This window comes from Diprion similis, chromosome 8 (genome assembly GCF_021155765.1).
Source record: "Diprion similis isolate iyDipSimi1 chromosome 8, iyDipSimi1.1, whole genome shotgun sequence".
Taxonomy (NCBI): Eukaryota; Metazoa; Arthropoda; class Insecta; order Hymenoptera; family Diprionidae; genus Diprion; species Diprion similis.
Genome location: NC_060112.1, coordinates 4,400,982 through 4,419,663, shown reverse-complemented (window position 1 = coordinate 4,419,663; position 18,682 = coordinate 4,400,982). Strand labels below are relative to the sequence as shown.

At 42.9% G+C, this 18,682-nt stretch overlaps 1 protein-coding gene across 1 annotated transcript; it reads left to right on the top strand.

The window, feature by feature from the left end:
• Window positions 1–11,158: 11,158 nt before the first annotated feature.
• Window positions 11,159–13,153, top strand: LOC124409187 (zinc finger protein Noc). Its single transcript, XM_046886624.1, has 2 exons — window positions 11,159–11,521; window positions 11,648–13,153. Exons 1-2 carry the CDS (start codon window positions 11,435–11,437, stop codon window positions 13,034–13,036), a joined length of 1,476 nt encoding a protein of 491 aa, XP_046742580.1. The 5' UTR covers window positions 11,159–11,434; the 3' UTR covers window positions 13,037–13,153.
• Window positions 13,154–18,682: the final 5,529 nt, after the last annotated feature.

Here is an 18,682-nt window from a genome sequence, read left to right as displayed (position 1 = left end):
AAAATAATTTTCTGCTTTTCTCAAATAGCGAAAAGAATGAAATAATAAAAGCAAAAAAAAAAAAAGAAAACTAAAGGAATAAAAAAATTTTAAAAAAGCAAGAAGAAAATCTGCACACGGAGATCTGACTCGTGGCCGTTCTCTTTATATGAGATAATATAAAAATGCGAGTCGTGAGCGCAGGCGCTTGCCTCTCGGCTAGTTTATGGCCGACAGGTTTGCGTGTTTCGTGGTAGGCATTTATTTTTCCTCCTAAACTCCGTTATACTATAGCACAGCAGAGGCAGCAGAGGCAGTGCAGGGTACCGGGAGGCAGGGAACAATGGAGAGATTAAAACGTGAAATACGAGCTTTGGGGCAGCGGCAGGGAGGAAAAGGGGAGGAAAGCAGAGGGCTGCGCGTGCCCCGGGCAAATTTTCGGACCCGGGCAACTTATTTTAACCGTGACAACTTTTTCCGGTGCTATACCTCGTCGGCATCCGGTCGGTCAGTGATTTCTCTTAATTAAAACTCCTCAACGTTTGCGTTACACACACACACGCACTCACTTACACCCCGGCATTCAGCGTGTGGGTGCAGCTATGCTTTATGCCTGATTCGTGTTTCCCCAATGACTGCACACCGCTGATCGTTCCATGCGAACCACTACCCTGTTCCACAATCTTTCTTCATTTTTTAGCCATCGTTTTATTTCCTCTTTTCCAACGTATTTCAATAAAATATTTCACCAACTCTGCCCTATACGTCGATTCAAATCTACCGAAGCTGATTAGGTAATTCATCAATCAGGTTCTCTCAATATTGTTATCCTTTCGTTTAAAATGATGCAATTTTAAAATCATCCAGGTTATCTCCTCTCAAGTTTTCCCATCTGTTTTGCTGTTCAAGGCTAAAAATATTATACACAAATTTTTAGTAGAAATAATTTTTTTTTACAATATTCTGGAAGAAGAAAAAAGACAAGAAAATTTTCGTTTCAGTGTTTTCTGGCGTTATATTAATATCGGTATCATCTGATATTCTGTTAATGAGCTCACTGTTCTGAAAGTCCATTCTGTAACAAGTTCTACAGTGTGGCAAGGTAACGATTGACGTCTCGATCAACATTTTGTATGCAATTGATCGACTGCAGCGGTATTCTTATTCTTATTCTTTTATTTTTTCATCACTTGATCAAGATCGTATATTTGTATGAAACTTTTCAACGGTGCCTATATAAGTGAACTCATATCTACGTTTATACATGTATTAATATTACATGAACGATACATTTCTCACTATGGAAAGAATCATTCGTCATTTTATGTATGTACAGTACTCGAGGATCGACACTGCACGCACTGTATATACCTACCTATTTATCTTCGAGCCGGTGATATCGATCTCTATATCCCATTGTCCACCTCGGCAGGCTCCCGACGCCCGATCGATCGTCGAATGATCGAATGATCGATCGATGTTTTTAATGATCCGGCCCCCAGCGGCCTCCCGGAATCCGATCGACCACACTTGATCGAAATATCTTTTAAACATTTTCGTAGTATAATTGTTTCTTAGATTTTTTAATGCAAATAAGAAAGAAGCAGTAAAAATTTGTAGCTATTCTAAAATTTTTTTATATAAAATGGAACAAGAATTATTCATTGCACGTATATTACGTATCGAATGAGACAATTTATGATAGAAATAAATTTGAGTACACGGTGAGAAGAAATTAAGGTAACATTTGCTTCAATTGTGATGAGATCTAATAATCCAGTTTCACTTTTTGATCCAATGGTTTACATCGTGTGATGAAAGATATTCCTCGCGCAATATTTATTACAATTTATGTAAAATGTACTAAAAACTAAATTCACCTTTTATCGTGTAAACAATAAGAAATTACCAGATATGACAAGAGAAGTGTTTTGTCTTCATTTTCTTACATTATTTTTTCATTCGAAGAAATGTCATTTTATCGTGAAAAAAAAATTGATCAGAACAACAATTGCTTGTTTTCTCAAGTGAAATCGCATTCATTTCAAGTAAAAAAAACATGTCTTTTGTTAAACGATATAAATTTATCAAATTATTACTCTCTACCTAATATAAGAATAAACCACCGTGTAATTTTCGGTTAAAAAAAAATATGTAAAAAAAGAATCTTTCAAAAATATGTCAACTTTAGAAAAAAAAAAAAAAAAAAAAAAAAAAAACGAGCTACGTCAAAAAATCTCTCAATTCTTTCGGTTCACCTTCCCTCATCTTCCATCTCCTCCCCCCCCCCCCCCCCTCCCTCCCTAATTCCTCCTTGCAAAAATGGTCAGACCCGCTCGCCGATGGAGAAAATGGGCAAAACGTGCGGCGGGGGAGGGGCGGGGCGGGGGGTAAAACGCGGGGTCAGTTCGCGGCGGTAAATCTTGACGCATGGCTGTTATTAAAATAATAACAGGTTAACACGGGCTGTGGCTGTCGGTGCAGCACGCCATATTCGTGGCGGAGGCCAGGTTCCACGTCAGTATTGAGGATGAGGTGCGTGTGTGTGTCGGCTATACGTGACGTAGGCAGCTAGGCGAGGACTTGACTGCCTCATGTTTAAATCAGCGATAAAGAGAAGCCCCGGTGACATATGTCACTGTCGCTGCCAGCCGGCTACGCAATCAATATATTCGCCCGCCTGCCTGCCTAGCTGACTGCCTGACTGCCTGACTGCCTGACTGCCTTGCCTGACTGCCACCCTGCCAGAGCCCGCCTTTCAAACCTCCACATGCGTATAACCCTGCGACACGTACACACCCACCCATCCGGTGTAGAGCATTCAATACGTGACTTCGTATTCAACAAACACGCCGAGCTGGGGAGCCGCTGATATTTCTGCGCTACACACACGCGCATATATTGTGCACGGTGATCCGTCAGATACAAATGCGAATTTTGCAACCGGAAAACGATTTAAAGATTGAAAAGGAACTTGGGTTGGGGATTGTGGAGGTTTGTTGACGGTGAATAGATACTTTTTATTCATTTCATCAAGACTTCTCCGGGCATCGGGTATTTGTGACATTTTTTAATTCGTTATCTGCTAAGATCTTGAAATAATTTGTCAGTTTCGAAATGGTTGAACATAGAGAGACTATGTATTCGATCAGTTTCACTCTGGGATGTCTGGTTTCATTCGAAACACTATTTTTTGTAAATTTAATCACTAGAATTACTTTTTTTTCAAGCCTATGTAATTAGTCACATCTCAACAGAATTGCGTAACGATCACACCGGGTGAAATTCAACGCAAACGTGATATTTTATTTGAAAAATGAGTTATAAGAGTATAAAAAAATATCTAGGTATTGCCTAAGGACCGCAAAAAAGCTGACTCAGTTTTTCTAACTATAATTGATTGTTTATGTATTGTAAAAGATCGCCAACGTCAAAGAGAGTGCCAAAAATTTCGAAAGAGGCCTTCATTTCGCACGAAAAATGGCACCAAGAGGCCCATTTCCACAACTAAGGGACTCTACGAGGATTTTGAATTATGTTCGGGGTGAAATTCATTCGGGGTTGATCATGGTTAGATATTTAATTTTACAGTATTGCACCGCTAATCAATTGCGATACATATATGACGATATTGAATTGATCGATGAAAGCAAGAAATCTGATTCAGCGACTTTGCAGTAAATAATAAAATTCGAGTCATATCGATCAAGTAAACCAATGCAGTTTTCTAAAAAATCGTTAGTTCACAAATCGGCTGTCTTAAGTTCAAGAAACCATAATAATACAAAATATGTCTAATATTTAAAAAACTTCGACGCTCAAAGTCATTCTAAAGTTTACAATCAGTGATTTAGTTTTCAAAATTTCGTCGCATTAACATTACCCACGTCAACTTCGTAGAAAATAGTCTTCAGGTTCTACTAGATCTTTAACCATTTTGAAACGATTTGAAATGAAGCATCGATCTAATATAATTAAATTCTAGTATTTTCAAAGATCGAAAGCTTTGTAATTGATTCTTCAATAAATGATCAACACCGATAGGTACTTGAAGGTTGTAGATGAACTCAATGGCCAAAAAATTGCTGAACCCTTGTCTAGTCTGCGTGCTGCGAATAAATATTGGCGAATTTAATATCGCGGAGTGTTGGTGCAGAAACATGGAAAGGTGTGTGGAAAAAGGGATTGAATGAATGCGATTTCCTTTATTAAAGAGCCGCGCAAATAGGAGCTCAACGCGCTGTGCCGCAAATTTGACATTCCATCTATTGCTCTCTTTATTCTTCCTCTTCATACATAATTTCAACTGTACATATAATCAAAGTAAGAAGTTGGAATAAATCCATTCAAGAAATCAAGACATAGAGAATAAGGATTTATTTACAGTTGAAATTATTTTCCTCTTTTATCTCCCTGGTAAATTGAATTACATCGAACGAATTGACAAATATATTTTCATCTTGAACGAAATTGCGAAGAGAAAAAACAGATTCTAAGGAAAAACAAATCAACGCGGGTAAAAAACTGAAATTATTTAGAGTCAGTCGAGGTTAAAATTTATCTGAATCAACTAGAAATTCCTCAAACAGTCAAGCACGCGGTAAAGTTCTGAAATATTAAATCCCAGTATTTTTTTCTCCTTTATTTCAATATTCCTCCTGCATAAAAATGGAAATTTGTTTGACATTGATATAAGTTTCTCCTATAAGGGGGTGAAATTTTTGGAAACGTATGATTCGACAGCACAGAGTATCAATCTATGCAAGGAATAAGAATAAGATCCTCATCGTCGAACGAAGTTCGCCACCAAGTCAGTCGTACATACATATGTATACGGATGAATAAAATTTATAGCCCGTCGGTTTATTTTATTGCTCGGCTTCAAGAAGCACATTATTACTCTATAACGTACAACATTAACACTGTTTATTTCTAGATAACGGCTCTGTTAAGAGACGAAACAGAGTAGAAACAAAATGACCAAAATTATAGGAATAAAGTATGATAATTTAAAAAACGACAACAAAAAAATAAACACACTTCTTACTTCACATCAAGAAATAAATATGGAAATATATTACCACCTTCAGTTTACACGTTAGTTAAAATTCTTTATTAGTAAAGAATAATGTATAAATCAGTTGCAAGATTGCACGACGATTATGTATATAATGTGTGTAATATATAGTCGAGGTGTTATAAAAATGTCCCGAACGAACCCGTGAAAGCGACGTCATATTTTATCCCTGAAATATATGCACACACACACACAAACAAACACACACACACACACACACACACACAAATGCACAGATTTAACTATACTTGAACTTGTACCGCGTATCCAGATATGTGCATTCATACGAAGAACATACACCTCCGCAGATTCTTTTGCACACTCGAAAGATACTAATGCGCACGCCTTCAGCCGTGTCATCGCGGGACCGACGCGCCTTTACAAATCCTGCAAGTATTTGGGTCAAGTTGGGTTTGGTTAGGTGGAGTGAGGAAAAGATACTGTCTTATCGGAGTGCCAGTGTTGTCTATCTGACAATTGATCAAATGAAAAAACTCGGCGGTTGAACCCGAAAAAAGAACTTACGTTAGATTTAGTGCAAAAGAAAGAATAAAATAAAAATTCAGAATAATGTTTTCACGATTTTCAGACCTATTTAAACTCGATTTCGATTCTCTTGGAGTTTTTCTTCTGTAATGGGTGGAATTTGCGACATCTATCCGTGCCATAGGGGTCAGTTCTGCTTAAATGCACTTCGTTGGGTTAAAAAACGTGGTGAAAATTATAAAAATCGGTAGAAATCGGTCGCAATCAAATATGATTGTAATTAATTGGCTCACTTCAGAGAGTATTAAACTGTTGATAAAAAATCGACAAAATTCACGATATCAATTTAGATTTTAACTAGCACTAGGTAGATCATAATAACATTGACGTAATCTTTGCTCATAAGAACCGATGAAATCGGCTATAAATTAGCCGAGTGTGCAACATTTTTATTTGCAAAGCAAGAAGGCCAAGTTAACTCAAAACGGGTCGTATAAGATGTCAAACTCACCCGCATGAAATCGCGATTTGAAAATATGCTGTTCATTTAACAAGAAAAATTCGACAAGCCTTTCCAAATCACAACTTCAACTACTTGAAATCTGCTTAACCTGCTTTAAAAAAAAAAAACAAAAAAAAAAAAATCGTATCACCTACGTAACTTCCATTATCCGCGTTTGGGAGTCGAAACCTAAGGTGGCCAGCTTGCACGAAAATCTGCGAAGATTCGCGCATGTGCAGTCTGACGCGCAGTCTGTTAAGTTTCACCGTTTTCTCTTACTTACTATCGGTACTTCGAGTATAAAGAAGCGCACGTTTCTTGGTATGAATTCGATTTTTTCGCCATAATGGCTAAGATGAAAATTGAGGGAAATGCGAGGTTTTGGAAACGTCGGTGTCGATTCGAGCGAGCGACTCGGCGGCTGAGTCAGGCTCGCTGAGGGAAAAGAAGGAAAGATTGAAGGCGAGGAACATGGAGGGTGTAGCATGTATATTTCAAGGAGAGACAGACAAAGAGGGAGAGAGAGGTGGAGGGAAAAGCCGGGTATGATTTATTAGGAGCCGCAAATTCTGGGCGCTCTCTCTTTTCTACAGGCTAACCGCGGCTCGGGTTCATCCATCTTTTGCCATCTTTTTACCTTTCACGGGTGAACGAGCAGCGCCGAGGCAGGCAGGCAGTCAGCCAGCCAACCCTGGCACCGTCCTGTTTCATGCCATCTCTCAAAGTGACTGACTGCTTCCTCTATTATTCGGTTGTCAGCATTTTTACACTTTTATACACGGTATACGCGTTTGTGTGTATATAATGTGTATGCACGTGCCCTCGCAACAGCATCCATCCACCCCCGGAGCTTACACCCCCTGCCGAAGGGGATAAAGGCGCGTGAAAAATTAACGAACCTTATTCTGTGTTCTATTTAGAATTGTCTGAAAATTTTTTTTTTTTTCTTCAGATACTTTACTCACGCCTATTTAATTCGATAATTACGTTCAACAATGATTTCGAGAAAAATTTCACCTCCAAATATCACAATAAATTCTTCACCACCTTCTCAAATAATGCATGTATTTTACACAATACATGCACAGTTAAGAAGGTCATATTATTTTCCGTTAATATTTTACCTGGAATTTTCGATCGGACGGTATATATATATAATAGAGTGAAATAAAATTAAGCCCTTTACGACGTCCAGTGGCGGTTTTACAATCACCGTTCCATGCCGCTTCGAACACAACAATAACAATCGTTGTACTTATTCGACCGATGCTTTGTGGTGTATACTCGTACACGTACAGTCTCTTCAAAAAATTTCTGCAATGAGCACACCTCAAACAGTTTTCGAAAGTACCAAGTGATCGAGTTAGCTCGATACACTCGAAATCGCTGGTTTACGAACCCTGAAAAAACGTCAGCAGAAAATTCATCGTGTGAATTATAATGTTCGTTGTGAACGTTTGAAATTCCTAGTGGAATCCTTCTCATTGCCAGGAAAATTGTGGGATCATCAACTATTCAAATTTTTTAAGGGATGGTTGCAGTTTTCGAATTCCTTTTCTGCGTCGTGTAAAAACACACTTTTCAATTTCGGGTCGATCATCCGTCCAACCTTCGTTCAACCCAACATGATCCCATGTTTGGACACCATTTCGAACAGACTGTACGCCGCCGATGTTTTGACCGGAATATCGAGGTCTGTTATCGGTATTTCTCACCAGGGATTGACAGGCATCGAGCAATCACGTTTAGGGCTGATTTCACGGGGCTATTCACTTGACGTGTAACCGTGCCGACTCAGGGGGGTAGGAACCCTTCATTAGGTTGTAATAACGCGACGGGTCGATCGGTGAAAAATTTTTATCGCCTTCCTGACTTCGGTGGACACAATTCGTGTACTTTGAGCGCGCCTTTATCGCATGTATAGAAAGTCTCTCCCTCTCTCTTTCCATTGTGCAAGAATATACGTACACGAGGTAATTAACGTCGGTACAATAACTTTACGGCTGACAGTCCATTGTCGTCCGCGTCGCCCAACAGAGAACAAAGTGTATCTCTCTTTGGTGTCCCCCGAGTCTTTCCAACCCCCGTCACTCGCTCTTTCTCTTTCTCTTTCTCTTTCTCACTCACCCTCTCGGCCGAAGGATCCCTGCACTTCAGGCAGCCGCTGGGTCCTTACTAATCCTGACTGACAATAGGGCCGCAAAATTATTACCTAGTCAAAACAAACTGAGTGTCCCAGCCAAGGACCGCACGCTGTGCTGCTGCAAAGAGGAGGGAGAAAAAGGTACGAAACAGTGCCGCAGACTGCATTTGTTAGACCTGTTTCACGAATTTTCTCAGCATATCGCATTGTTGGATACATACTTTTCCGTGACACGACTACCACGCGTTATACATTTCTCACGATTTATTTCAACTGACAGCTTTGACTAAATCGAAATGACTCGCATCACGGTGTTCAGATGATGGTTTGGAAGGGAGGCAGGGGGCGTCTTTCGCTGGAAACAAACTAGACTTTCCAAACATTTCATCATTGGCTTGTTCGGATGAGAAAAGAGTTTCAACCATTCGTTTTAAGCTTTGTCAAATCGTTGGCTTACCAATATTGTTCAACATGGCGTATTCCTACGTCCCTGAAACAAGTTACTTCTTTATTTAATTTGCAGTGACGGTGATCAAAATCCGTGGTTTCAATTGTTCTTCTATAAAAAAAAATGCAGACTCGATTTGATCTCGTTTTGCGGCACATCATTGAAGCACATAGAGACACACAAAAGTGCATCTAACCAACTCTCTTGGTTAGGGTACCTTGATTATAGAATCTGCCAAAGTTTTGTCGTTGGAAAACTTAGTTTAGGTCGTTTTTCACGATGTGGTAACAACAATTAGTCACACTTGCGACGTTCTACACGAGAGATTACAGTATAATTCATGATACAAAAATGATGTTGTAAAATTGTGTGTTTCTAGCATAAAGAATACCTAAATTGACGGTAATGTACGTCAGACGGTTGATCGGTGAGTTGATAAGATGAAATTTTTCTGTCTTAATTTTCATTACGTTCCATTAGTTACCCTTGGGAAAATCTAAGCGTGCGGAACAAGTGTAATTAATTTCACCCCGTACCCTGCTAGACACCTTGTTTACAGTCGTGTCGTTGTCAATAGCGACCGTGTGGCAGCCTTTGTCGGCGCAGGAAACTGACGTTTATAGCAGTCTTCTCAAAATCCCTGGTACCCCGCCATAGTGTGAGCGGCGAGATCAAAGGAGCGCTATATTAGCTGTAAACTCATCCGTCAGCGTCAGGGTGCCGAGAAGAAGGCGGTGTGTGATGGCGTCGGCCAGAATCCCGGCGCCGCGACCCACTGAGACCGGATTTTACTCTCGACCCTGCATCACCCAGCTTCTACACGGACTCCAGACGATCCCCAGACTACCCACAGGATCACTCGAGATCCGCTTCAAATTTATCATTGAGCAAAAAACTAGAAAACAAAAAAAAAAAAAGAAAAATAATAATAATAAACGAACTACGAGAAAAAAATTGCTCAGCACATTTTATCAAAAAACTAGTGAACAGGACTCTTTTTGATCACTGTGTTCCGCTCATGCAACGATGTCTTCTTGACATGTGACAATTCTGGCGAATCGTTCAACGCTAAAACTCCATAATGGAATCGGGTTTCAACTTAAAAATACTATTTAAATATCGTTAAAAATTCAGCATGGAAGTGTCACTTGCCCTTTTGCCAGTACATCTACAAACTATGGTTCTGGGTTTGTTTAGCCTGACTAATATGGTGGCTAATAAAGCTAGTCGTTTGCTACTGAAACTCGAGAATGTAGTCGAATTTTATCCAGGAAATATCAATTGAACATTGTTAAAAATCAAGGACGGTGGGCTGTTTGAGGGCTGAAAATCTCTGTAAACGTCAAGACGAAATTCTGGTATTCCGACATATCCAGTGTGTTTCGAGGACCGGCGAAACTGCTCACGATGCGGCACTAAACGTCAACGACTCGGTGTACTCGAAACATCTGTGAATTAGTAGCGACGCGAGGCAGGCAGGCAGGCAGGCAGGCAGAGAGCGAGTTGCGGTCGTTAGCGTGCCACCGCCGACGGTTGTGAGGCTCGAAATATCAATTATGTCATCAGAATGTAGACGACGAGTACCAGATGAGAAATAGAGCAATCTTGTTATCGGGTTTATACATAGTTACAGCAGCAATAGTGAAAAAGAGATTTCACACGGTGTGAATCAGACCGCGCGAGCGATGACGGAACGTGAACAAAACGGGTGCGTTGCGCCCTCGGGAGTCGTTGAATGCTCCAGGAGTAAGGCAACAAGGAGGGGGGGGGGAGGAAGGGGGAAGGGGGAACACGTCGAAGGGTAAGTGGCAACGAGTCCCGTCAGTCGATACTATCAATTAAAATGCTTTTCACGAAATTGTAGGCAAACAGCTCGTAAGTGGCTGTCATTCGTTATTCGACGCCAGGAGTCGTTCGGTCGCCCGGGTGAGCAATCAATCACTCGACATGTTCTACCCTCCGCCGTTTCCCCATCCCCCAACGCCATCCCCCACCGCGTCGCGTCACCCCATTACGTTTCTATTTTGAAAGCTGCTTATTAAGCTTGCGGGTAACAGGCGGAGAGAGGGAGATGCGGAGGGAGAATCCGAAGGGGCGAGAAAGAGAGAGAAATAGAAGACAGACAGGTTTCACGGTATAAAATATCGGGTTGCTGCGCGGCGCCGCAGCTCAGCAGCGCCCGTCGTGCGGGGGGCGGGGAGGCTGTAAAAGCGGTGAAATATCAAAGTCGGGATGGGAGCTGTCATCGTCGGGCTAACATCATGGGTGGCGTGTTGAATTAGAATGCCGCCTCCCCCTCCCGCCGCCGCTCCCCACCACGCGGCTCCCTCACTAGTGGGGGTTGAGGGGCGGCGGCGGCGGCATGGAGGGGGATCCAGCAGATGGCGCGAGCGTCGACCGCCACTCCAGAATCTCAGAAGGTCGCGGAAGCTCTTCACTTCTTCACCGGATCTCGAACAGTTCGCGTCGTCTCGTTGTTCGATGATAGTTGTTGGTCGATTTTTTTTCGTTTTTTCGTTGATTTATTTCGTTGCTATCGGCAAGTTTTCCTCATGTTGACCTGTTGTTGCAACACGTGTGGACAAGTATATAACAGCAGTTTATGAAACAGTTCATCGTGCTCACTGACTTATTGTGAGACAGTTAGATTCGATCAGGCGACCCTACAACGGTTGCCGACGATCATCGTCATCGTCGTCGACTTTCGGTCGGAACAGTGATCTGTGATCGTTTCGTAGAAACGCGAACATCGTTTGTGTTATTGTGGATATATACGGATCGCTATTACAGTGTGGACAAATGGTTGTGCTTGAAGAAGGCGGCATGTTGACCTCCGGACATAATCAGTATCTTCAACCGGATTACCTTTCTCCGCTACCGACAACGGTTAGTATTTCAAATTCGAGGAATCGTCAGCCCTCGCTCTTTTGAGTGATTTGAAAACGTCGCATTTCGTTTTCAAATTTTTCCAATCAGAATACTAAACTCCATTTTCCTTTTTCCAATTTACAGCTGGACGCCAAGAAAAGCCCGCTGGCTCTGCTGGCGCAGACGTGCAGTCAAATCGGTGCGGATTCACCGACGAAACCGATGATTTCTCCCCTGGACAAACCGTCGAAGGGAATCTCAGCGTCGAGCACGCGTTCACCACCGGCGGTTAAACTCGAACGAACGCGATGCAGCCCGCAGGAATCTAAGCCACTGGGCTTCAAGCCTTACGAGACAAACGTGGTGACAAAGAAGTCGTCCTCGTCCTCCTCTTCGTCCGAAGACGGTCGGCCAGGATCGAAGGCGAGTGTGCACAGTGCGAGTGGGCAGGATAACAGTGCGATAGTGTGTGAAAGTACGACGCCAAGCAGCGCGGACAAGAAGTCGTTGTCTTCCGGAAGCGGAACGCCGTTGAGCAGGAAATCAGCATCGCCAGCGACGGGCGGCGGGCGAAAGACTCCCGGCGACGCTCGCGACAAGACTAACTCTTCGCCGCACGGCCAGGCGGCCTCCGGGGCCAGTCCCATCATCCGATCCGGAATGGAAATGCTCTCCGGGCACCACCAGAAGGACTCTACCGCCGCGCTGAGCGCCTACAAGCACTCCGGCTTCGGGGGCAGCGCGCTGTGCTGCCCCCCGGGTCTCGCCGAGAACCCCGCCTTCCGGCCGCCCTTCGCGGGGGCCTCACCCTTCTCTCATCACCACGCCGCAGCCGCCGCGCTGCTCGGTTATCCGGGCCCAACGCCCGGTTCAGGGGCCGGAAGTCCTTACCTGAGTTACGCGAGGGTCAAGACGCCAGCCGGTGGTGAGGCGTTGGTCCCAGTCTGCAAGGACCCCTACTGCACTGGTTGCCAGTACAGCATGCACAACGCGCAGATGATGATGGGCGCCGGCTCGTGTCCGAGCGGCTGCACCCAGTGCGACCACCAGAAGTACGGCTTGGCCATGGCGCTCTCGAGTTTGGGCCCTATGCCGCCGCCTTCGCTGTCGTACCAGTCCTCGCTGGGGGGCGGAAGGCCTTACGTCTGCAACTGGGTAGCCGGTGAGTCCTACTGCGGCAAACGGTTCTCCGCCTCCGACGAGCTCCTCCAGCACCTCCGAAGCCACACCAGCCTCGGCAGCGGCGACCCCGCGACCTCCTCGGCCAGCCTCATGAGTGCTCCGCCCCACGCTCACCCGCTCCTCTCGCCCTCCGCCGCCCTTCATCGCGCGGCAGCCGCCGCCGCCGCCGCCTACCCAGCGCCATCCCTCAGCCCCCTCAGCGCGAGGTATCACCCCTACGGTAAGCCGCCGACGGGACCGTTGCCGGCTTCTCTCGCCGCATCGCCGTACAGCGCCTTCAACGCTCTGGGACCCTACTATTCACCTTATGCGATATACGGACAGAGGATCGGTGCCGCGGTTCATCAATGAATTTAAGCATCCCTTCTTCGTTACCAGTGGGTGGTGAATTGTAAATATCAACTTTTCGTTGTTGATTTTCCTTCTGTTTTTTCTCCTGTCATATCTCGCAAGCCAATCTAGCTGCTGTCTAGCCGTAGACGGAGTTCTGTTTTAGCGAAACGCTGAATCAAACGTTGTTCAAATACTTTGAGTTTATCATGTACTGTATATGTATGTATAATGTTTATATATATATATATATAGACACATGCATGCCTTATGGATACTTCGTGAATTCACAATATGTTACGTTGCGACGTTATATTGCATTATCAGCGCAACTGATCGTATAGTTATATTGATGGAACAAACTACCATCTGTGTGCGTGAGAATCTTACATTTGTATTATACGTTTATTATTATTATTATTATCATCATTATTATTGATTATTATTATTATTATTATTATTATTATTGAGTAATCTCGTTACGCCATTGATTGTATAGATATATGATACTGCGTGAGAACACTTGAACCATGCGACGGCTTCAGCACTATTGTTACTAGTACCATTACTAAATAATATTGTGTTACCCTCACTTTATTTTGACAAGTGAAACCAATCGGCTTGATAGCTTTGTGATTTACCGGATTGACGGCTGAGCTAGGGAACTGTGGAGTGAGTGTTCCGCTTCAATATCGCTGTGCGCTGTTCCTTTTCTTTTTTTTTTTTTCTTTTTTTATTTATACTTTGTTTCTCTTTCAAACAATCCATCAGCCCGTATAACGTTATTTGCTGAGCTTGACATGTTCTCTGGCAGTAAAGTGCGCGTGTGTTATATACTTTTCTTCGATATTTCGTTTTTGTATGTTGGTCATTTTCGTTGTAGAAAAAAAAATGCGTAATTATACATACATATTATTGAGATGCGTTGTGTATATAATGGAGAAAATATGGGGAAGAAATTTGAAATCTACTATTGCGCGACTGTGTTTACGTAATACACGTACACACATATGTGTATATATATATATATACTTCACGCGTATGTAATTCAATGTCCATAATATAAACTGTGATATTATATTATTCTTCGAGAGTTATTCATATTATAAATAAAATAATTATCACGTATGTGTATATACATATATATATATATAAATGCGTGCACAAACAGATTCATTTCATGTATGTAACATACATTCATAGACGTAATATTTAAAGGGAAAAAGAAATACAGTGAAAATCACAAAAAAAATATATATATATATGTACAATATATGTATATACATGCACGTATAAATATTAATATTGTAATGTTTTTCAAAGTTTATTATTATATACCTGTATAATTTTAATCATTTCTGGCCCGTTATCTCAATACATACTTACATATAAATACATTTATCCGTAAAATGCGTACGTATATAATACTACGTTTTACAGGTGTGTACCAATTCTGACTCGTCTGTATATTAATTATTATAATACGTAATGTTCGAAGAAGAAAAATTGGAAAAAAAAAAATCATGGATTTCATGATTCATGCGTGAGATATCACTAATTAAACGATATTGAAACTTATAATTTGTCTTGTTTATTTATCTCTTCATCATCCTCGAGACGGTGTTCGATTATTATTATTATTGTTTAAAAAAAATTTAGCATCACGATTCCACAGACAATATCACGCTTGTCGTCGCTTCAATCAAGTTAACAACAAATCTTATGCCTAGTAAGCATAGACCGACATGTTGTGCACGATCAGAAAACAAAAATTGAAAAAATGCGTCGCTGATATGTAATATTAGATGTATCGGATAATCTGATCAACCGTATATAACAATGGTGACAAAAATAATAGTATTCATGAAAACGATATAGTATTTGGAAAATGAAGTAGAAGATTGTAACAGGAACAGCAAGTGAGAAAACTAATCGCATCATTAACAATTAGAATAACAGTTTAAAAGACAACGATAATTAGTAGCTTCACATGTAAATGTGATTTGATTATTGAACGTATACATGCGTGTACATATACACAAAATTATAAATAAACGAAGCACGTGTAAATAATCGTCGAGCTTCCGTATTGCTTTAATAAACATGTTTGTAGAATGATACAATACTGGCCCTTCACCGTTTTCAGGGGTATTAATCAACCCCTCACTTAACATTATTACCCTGTCTCTGCACCCTTCGCGGTGTTGTAGCTATATAGCAACATATAATATATGCGTGGACATATATATGTATATAAGTCTCATATACTACACATCTACTCTCTCATATACAGAATATGTATGTGTGTAGGTGTAACTGTGTAAGCACGCAACGTGTCTTCCTCTATCTTTCTCTATAAGCCAAAGCAGAAACCGTCGTTAAGTTACCGCGCCTGGTGCACTCGCACGTATATGGCATAAAGGTTAACGGGGCTGTTTGCGTGTGGGTAATGGGACGAATCCGTCTTGCGTGATGAGCCGAGATAGGGGTGCCCTGGAACATAAAAGGCGAGTGAGCGAGCACTGTGCCCTGGAGCCGATGCCATCCTCCTCAAGCGGGGCTTTCGAGACCGAGAAAATTTATTTCTTTCATTACGAGAAGCGCGAAGCGCCCGCGGGGATTCATCTCGGGTATCAGCGACGAGCGTTGCGCCGCCGCGCTGCTGCACCATTATAACCGTCGAGCATAAATCTGGAGCCGAAACCGAACTTGCAGGAAGAAGCTACGACGCCGACACTTTAATACGAGCTTGAGAAATCCTCCCCTTTGCAGGAAAAAAAAAAAAAAACACCCTTCAACGATATATTATCTCCGCATATATTTTTAAACGTAAATTCTAATTCGTCCGATTGGTATGAATCTCATTTTCTGCCATAACTTTTACTCCGTTGAATACCGATTTCAAAAGGTTATATACAGATTCGGTAAAGATTATGCAGAAATTACTGGAACAAAAAAATGTCGACGATTTGTTTCGTGAATTTGATGAAGTTCGTTTGCCAGAAAATAATCCAAATCAAAACTCCTTTTCAAAACAACAATATAAGAAATATTTTGAACGTTTGATAGTTGAAATTAGTTGATGTAATTTTTTGGTCTGAAACAATTTGCTAAATTTTTTGTTTCAACGCGCATATTTTTTCGACGTCTAACGGTGTTTCGGCGAGTTGCTGACTCAATCGTCCGTAATAATCGACGGCTGAGTGTGTGGCCACTACACAACAGTCAAGTGACAGAAAGTATTTGCTCTCAGTCGTGTGTGAGCAGGTGCGAAAATTTCCGAGCTATTCCTGCGCCATCCACAGTGGTGAGGGCAGAGTCGGTGTACCGAGGCACATGGGGAACATGATAATTACCGTGGTACCGGACGTGTTCACCTGATGGGGTGCTTCCTCGACGTTGTTGTGTTGTACGGTAAACAGAGATAACCTCATACCCATCAGACGCACAAAGGTATCGACGCGCCGCGGTGGAAATAATGTGGGAAGACGTATGTTCGAAGAGCAGGAGGATGATGATGATGATGATGATGATGATGATGATGAAAAATGACGACTTGCGCGGTGGCATTGATGGAAATGATTATTAACGACTTCGTTTATTACGAGAAATTTAGCTCAATTCTTTGTGAGCGATTTATCATCGGTCCCAACTGCGTCGTCGTTCCCCTCTGCAGTCAGCTTATATATGTATTGTATGTATTATGTACGAGGGTTGGATTGTTCGACGTGCGTAACGGGGATAGAAACATATTTATATATCTGCTGTTCTGTAATGTGCAATTTTTCAAAGCGTCAAGACTCGAAACGCTGTTGAGCTGCAGCACCCTGATGCTGCTCGTCGAAATAAAAACTCAGACAAATGCAGTTTTTCAAATTTATTACCACTCTTGTATTATGTACAATGCGAACATTTCGAGAATAACAAAGAACGCTAGTTTCCTCGGGAGTTATGGCCTTTCATGGAAGGATGCGTCTCGTCCCCCAAGCAGTCGAAGCAATTCCAAGTATAACTTATATCTTGGCCCTAGGATTATGGGCGAAGAGGGTATACTTTTTCTTCTGAAAATTCGATCAGTCTTGAAACGATTTTTAAAGTGCGCTTACATCCTGGGGAAAAACTGATGCAAAACAGTTGGGCTGTTTGATAGACGTCACAAGCTGATGGGGCATTTTGAGGGAGACTTAACATTTTCATTTGACGTAGAGATAAAGAAATGGCATGAATTCTACAAATTTGCTATTGCGATTCCGCAGATTCCATCCCATCTCATTATTTCTTCGTCTTGGGAAAGTGAATTTCAGTTTTTGTTATTCAGAACTGAACATAGAATGGGGCTGTCGAGCGTTTTTTCGCATTTGCGACACATACGTGGCTTCGATATTTAAAGCTACATCCGTGACGTTGAAATCGACCAGGGCACCCCCTTAATGACGCTTATTATTTACGCCTCAGAGAGAAAGGCCGACGGAGAGGTCGTCGAGCGCGAGGATTATTGGCCGCCAAGCTACGGCGTTGTCCCGTCATACGGTGAACACAGGGAATGAAGGAACAACGAGCGGTCGGTCGAGTCTTGCGAGTCACTCTTCCGCGGACAATGTAGCACATCAATAACATCCCGGAGATAAAAGGCAGCCCATACATCGCCGGCTGACGTATCGTTTGTAATAAAACACAAAGACCCTTCAGTTCGCTCCTCATCCTCATCCTCATCCTCATCCTCATCCTCATCCTGAAACTTCGTTCCCCGTGTCTGCACGTTGGTAATACCCGGCAACCCGGGTCCGCGTGACTCAGTCTCTTGTTTTTGCGGCACAGTGGCGAGTCGTCGTCAGCCGTTCTTGGCGATTGCGAAGGGATCCGAATGCCCGTTTTACGCCGGTGACAAATCGGTGCGGATCACAGCTTAAGGCTGATCCATTTGCACGGACGCATCGGGGGTGCGACAGCTGGCCAGGTCAGAACTTCGGGGCATCCCGCGTCGTGACATATTACGCCTTCTCGTTACGGCCATTGAGGGAAGTAGCTCAGGCTTTCACCGGGACTCGCGTTATTCGAGCTGTGAGGTTGAAAGAGGCTCGAGTTGCAGACCCCGAAACCCCGGAACAGAGGAAGGGAGGCTGAGCTCTGTTTGCGCAATTTTCCCGAACGATCCTCGTCGGTCGTTCGCGGTGCGCCGGAACTGAGAGTTTCAAGGTGAAACGTTGCGGAGCAGCGTCGCGACGGTCTGGATGATGAATTGGCTCAAGTGACCTCTCGCACGAAATCTCTCTCTTACTCACAGCGGAGCCGCAGCCCCGGTCCCGGTGCCGCGGTGACGTCGACGCCGATGATGGATCGGCAACCGTCCCGGCGCCATTCATCACCTTCATCTATCACACACCCGTCACCCCTTCAGCTTGCTTTAGAAAGCAAGCCTTCGCCGGCTATCTACCCGCTTCGGAAAGTGATTAATGTCGAGGAAACCTCCCCCCCCCTTCCCCTCCCTTCCTACTGCTGCTGCTGCACCACCAGCGAGCCCTCTTATTTGCTCTCACTCCAGGCAGGCTCACCAGCTACCGGTCCCTCCATATCCGATCGCCACCACATGCAAATATTAGCCGGCTACCAGTCGAACACTCAACTTTAAATCACCGGTCACTCCTTGACTTTTCCCTTTCTCATTAT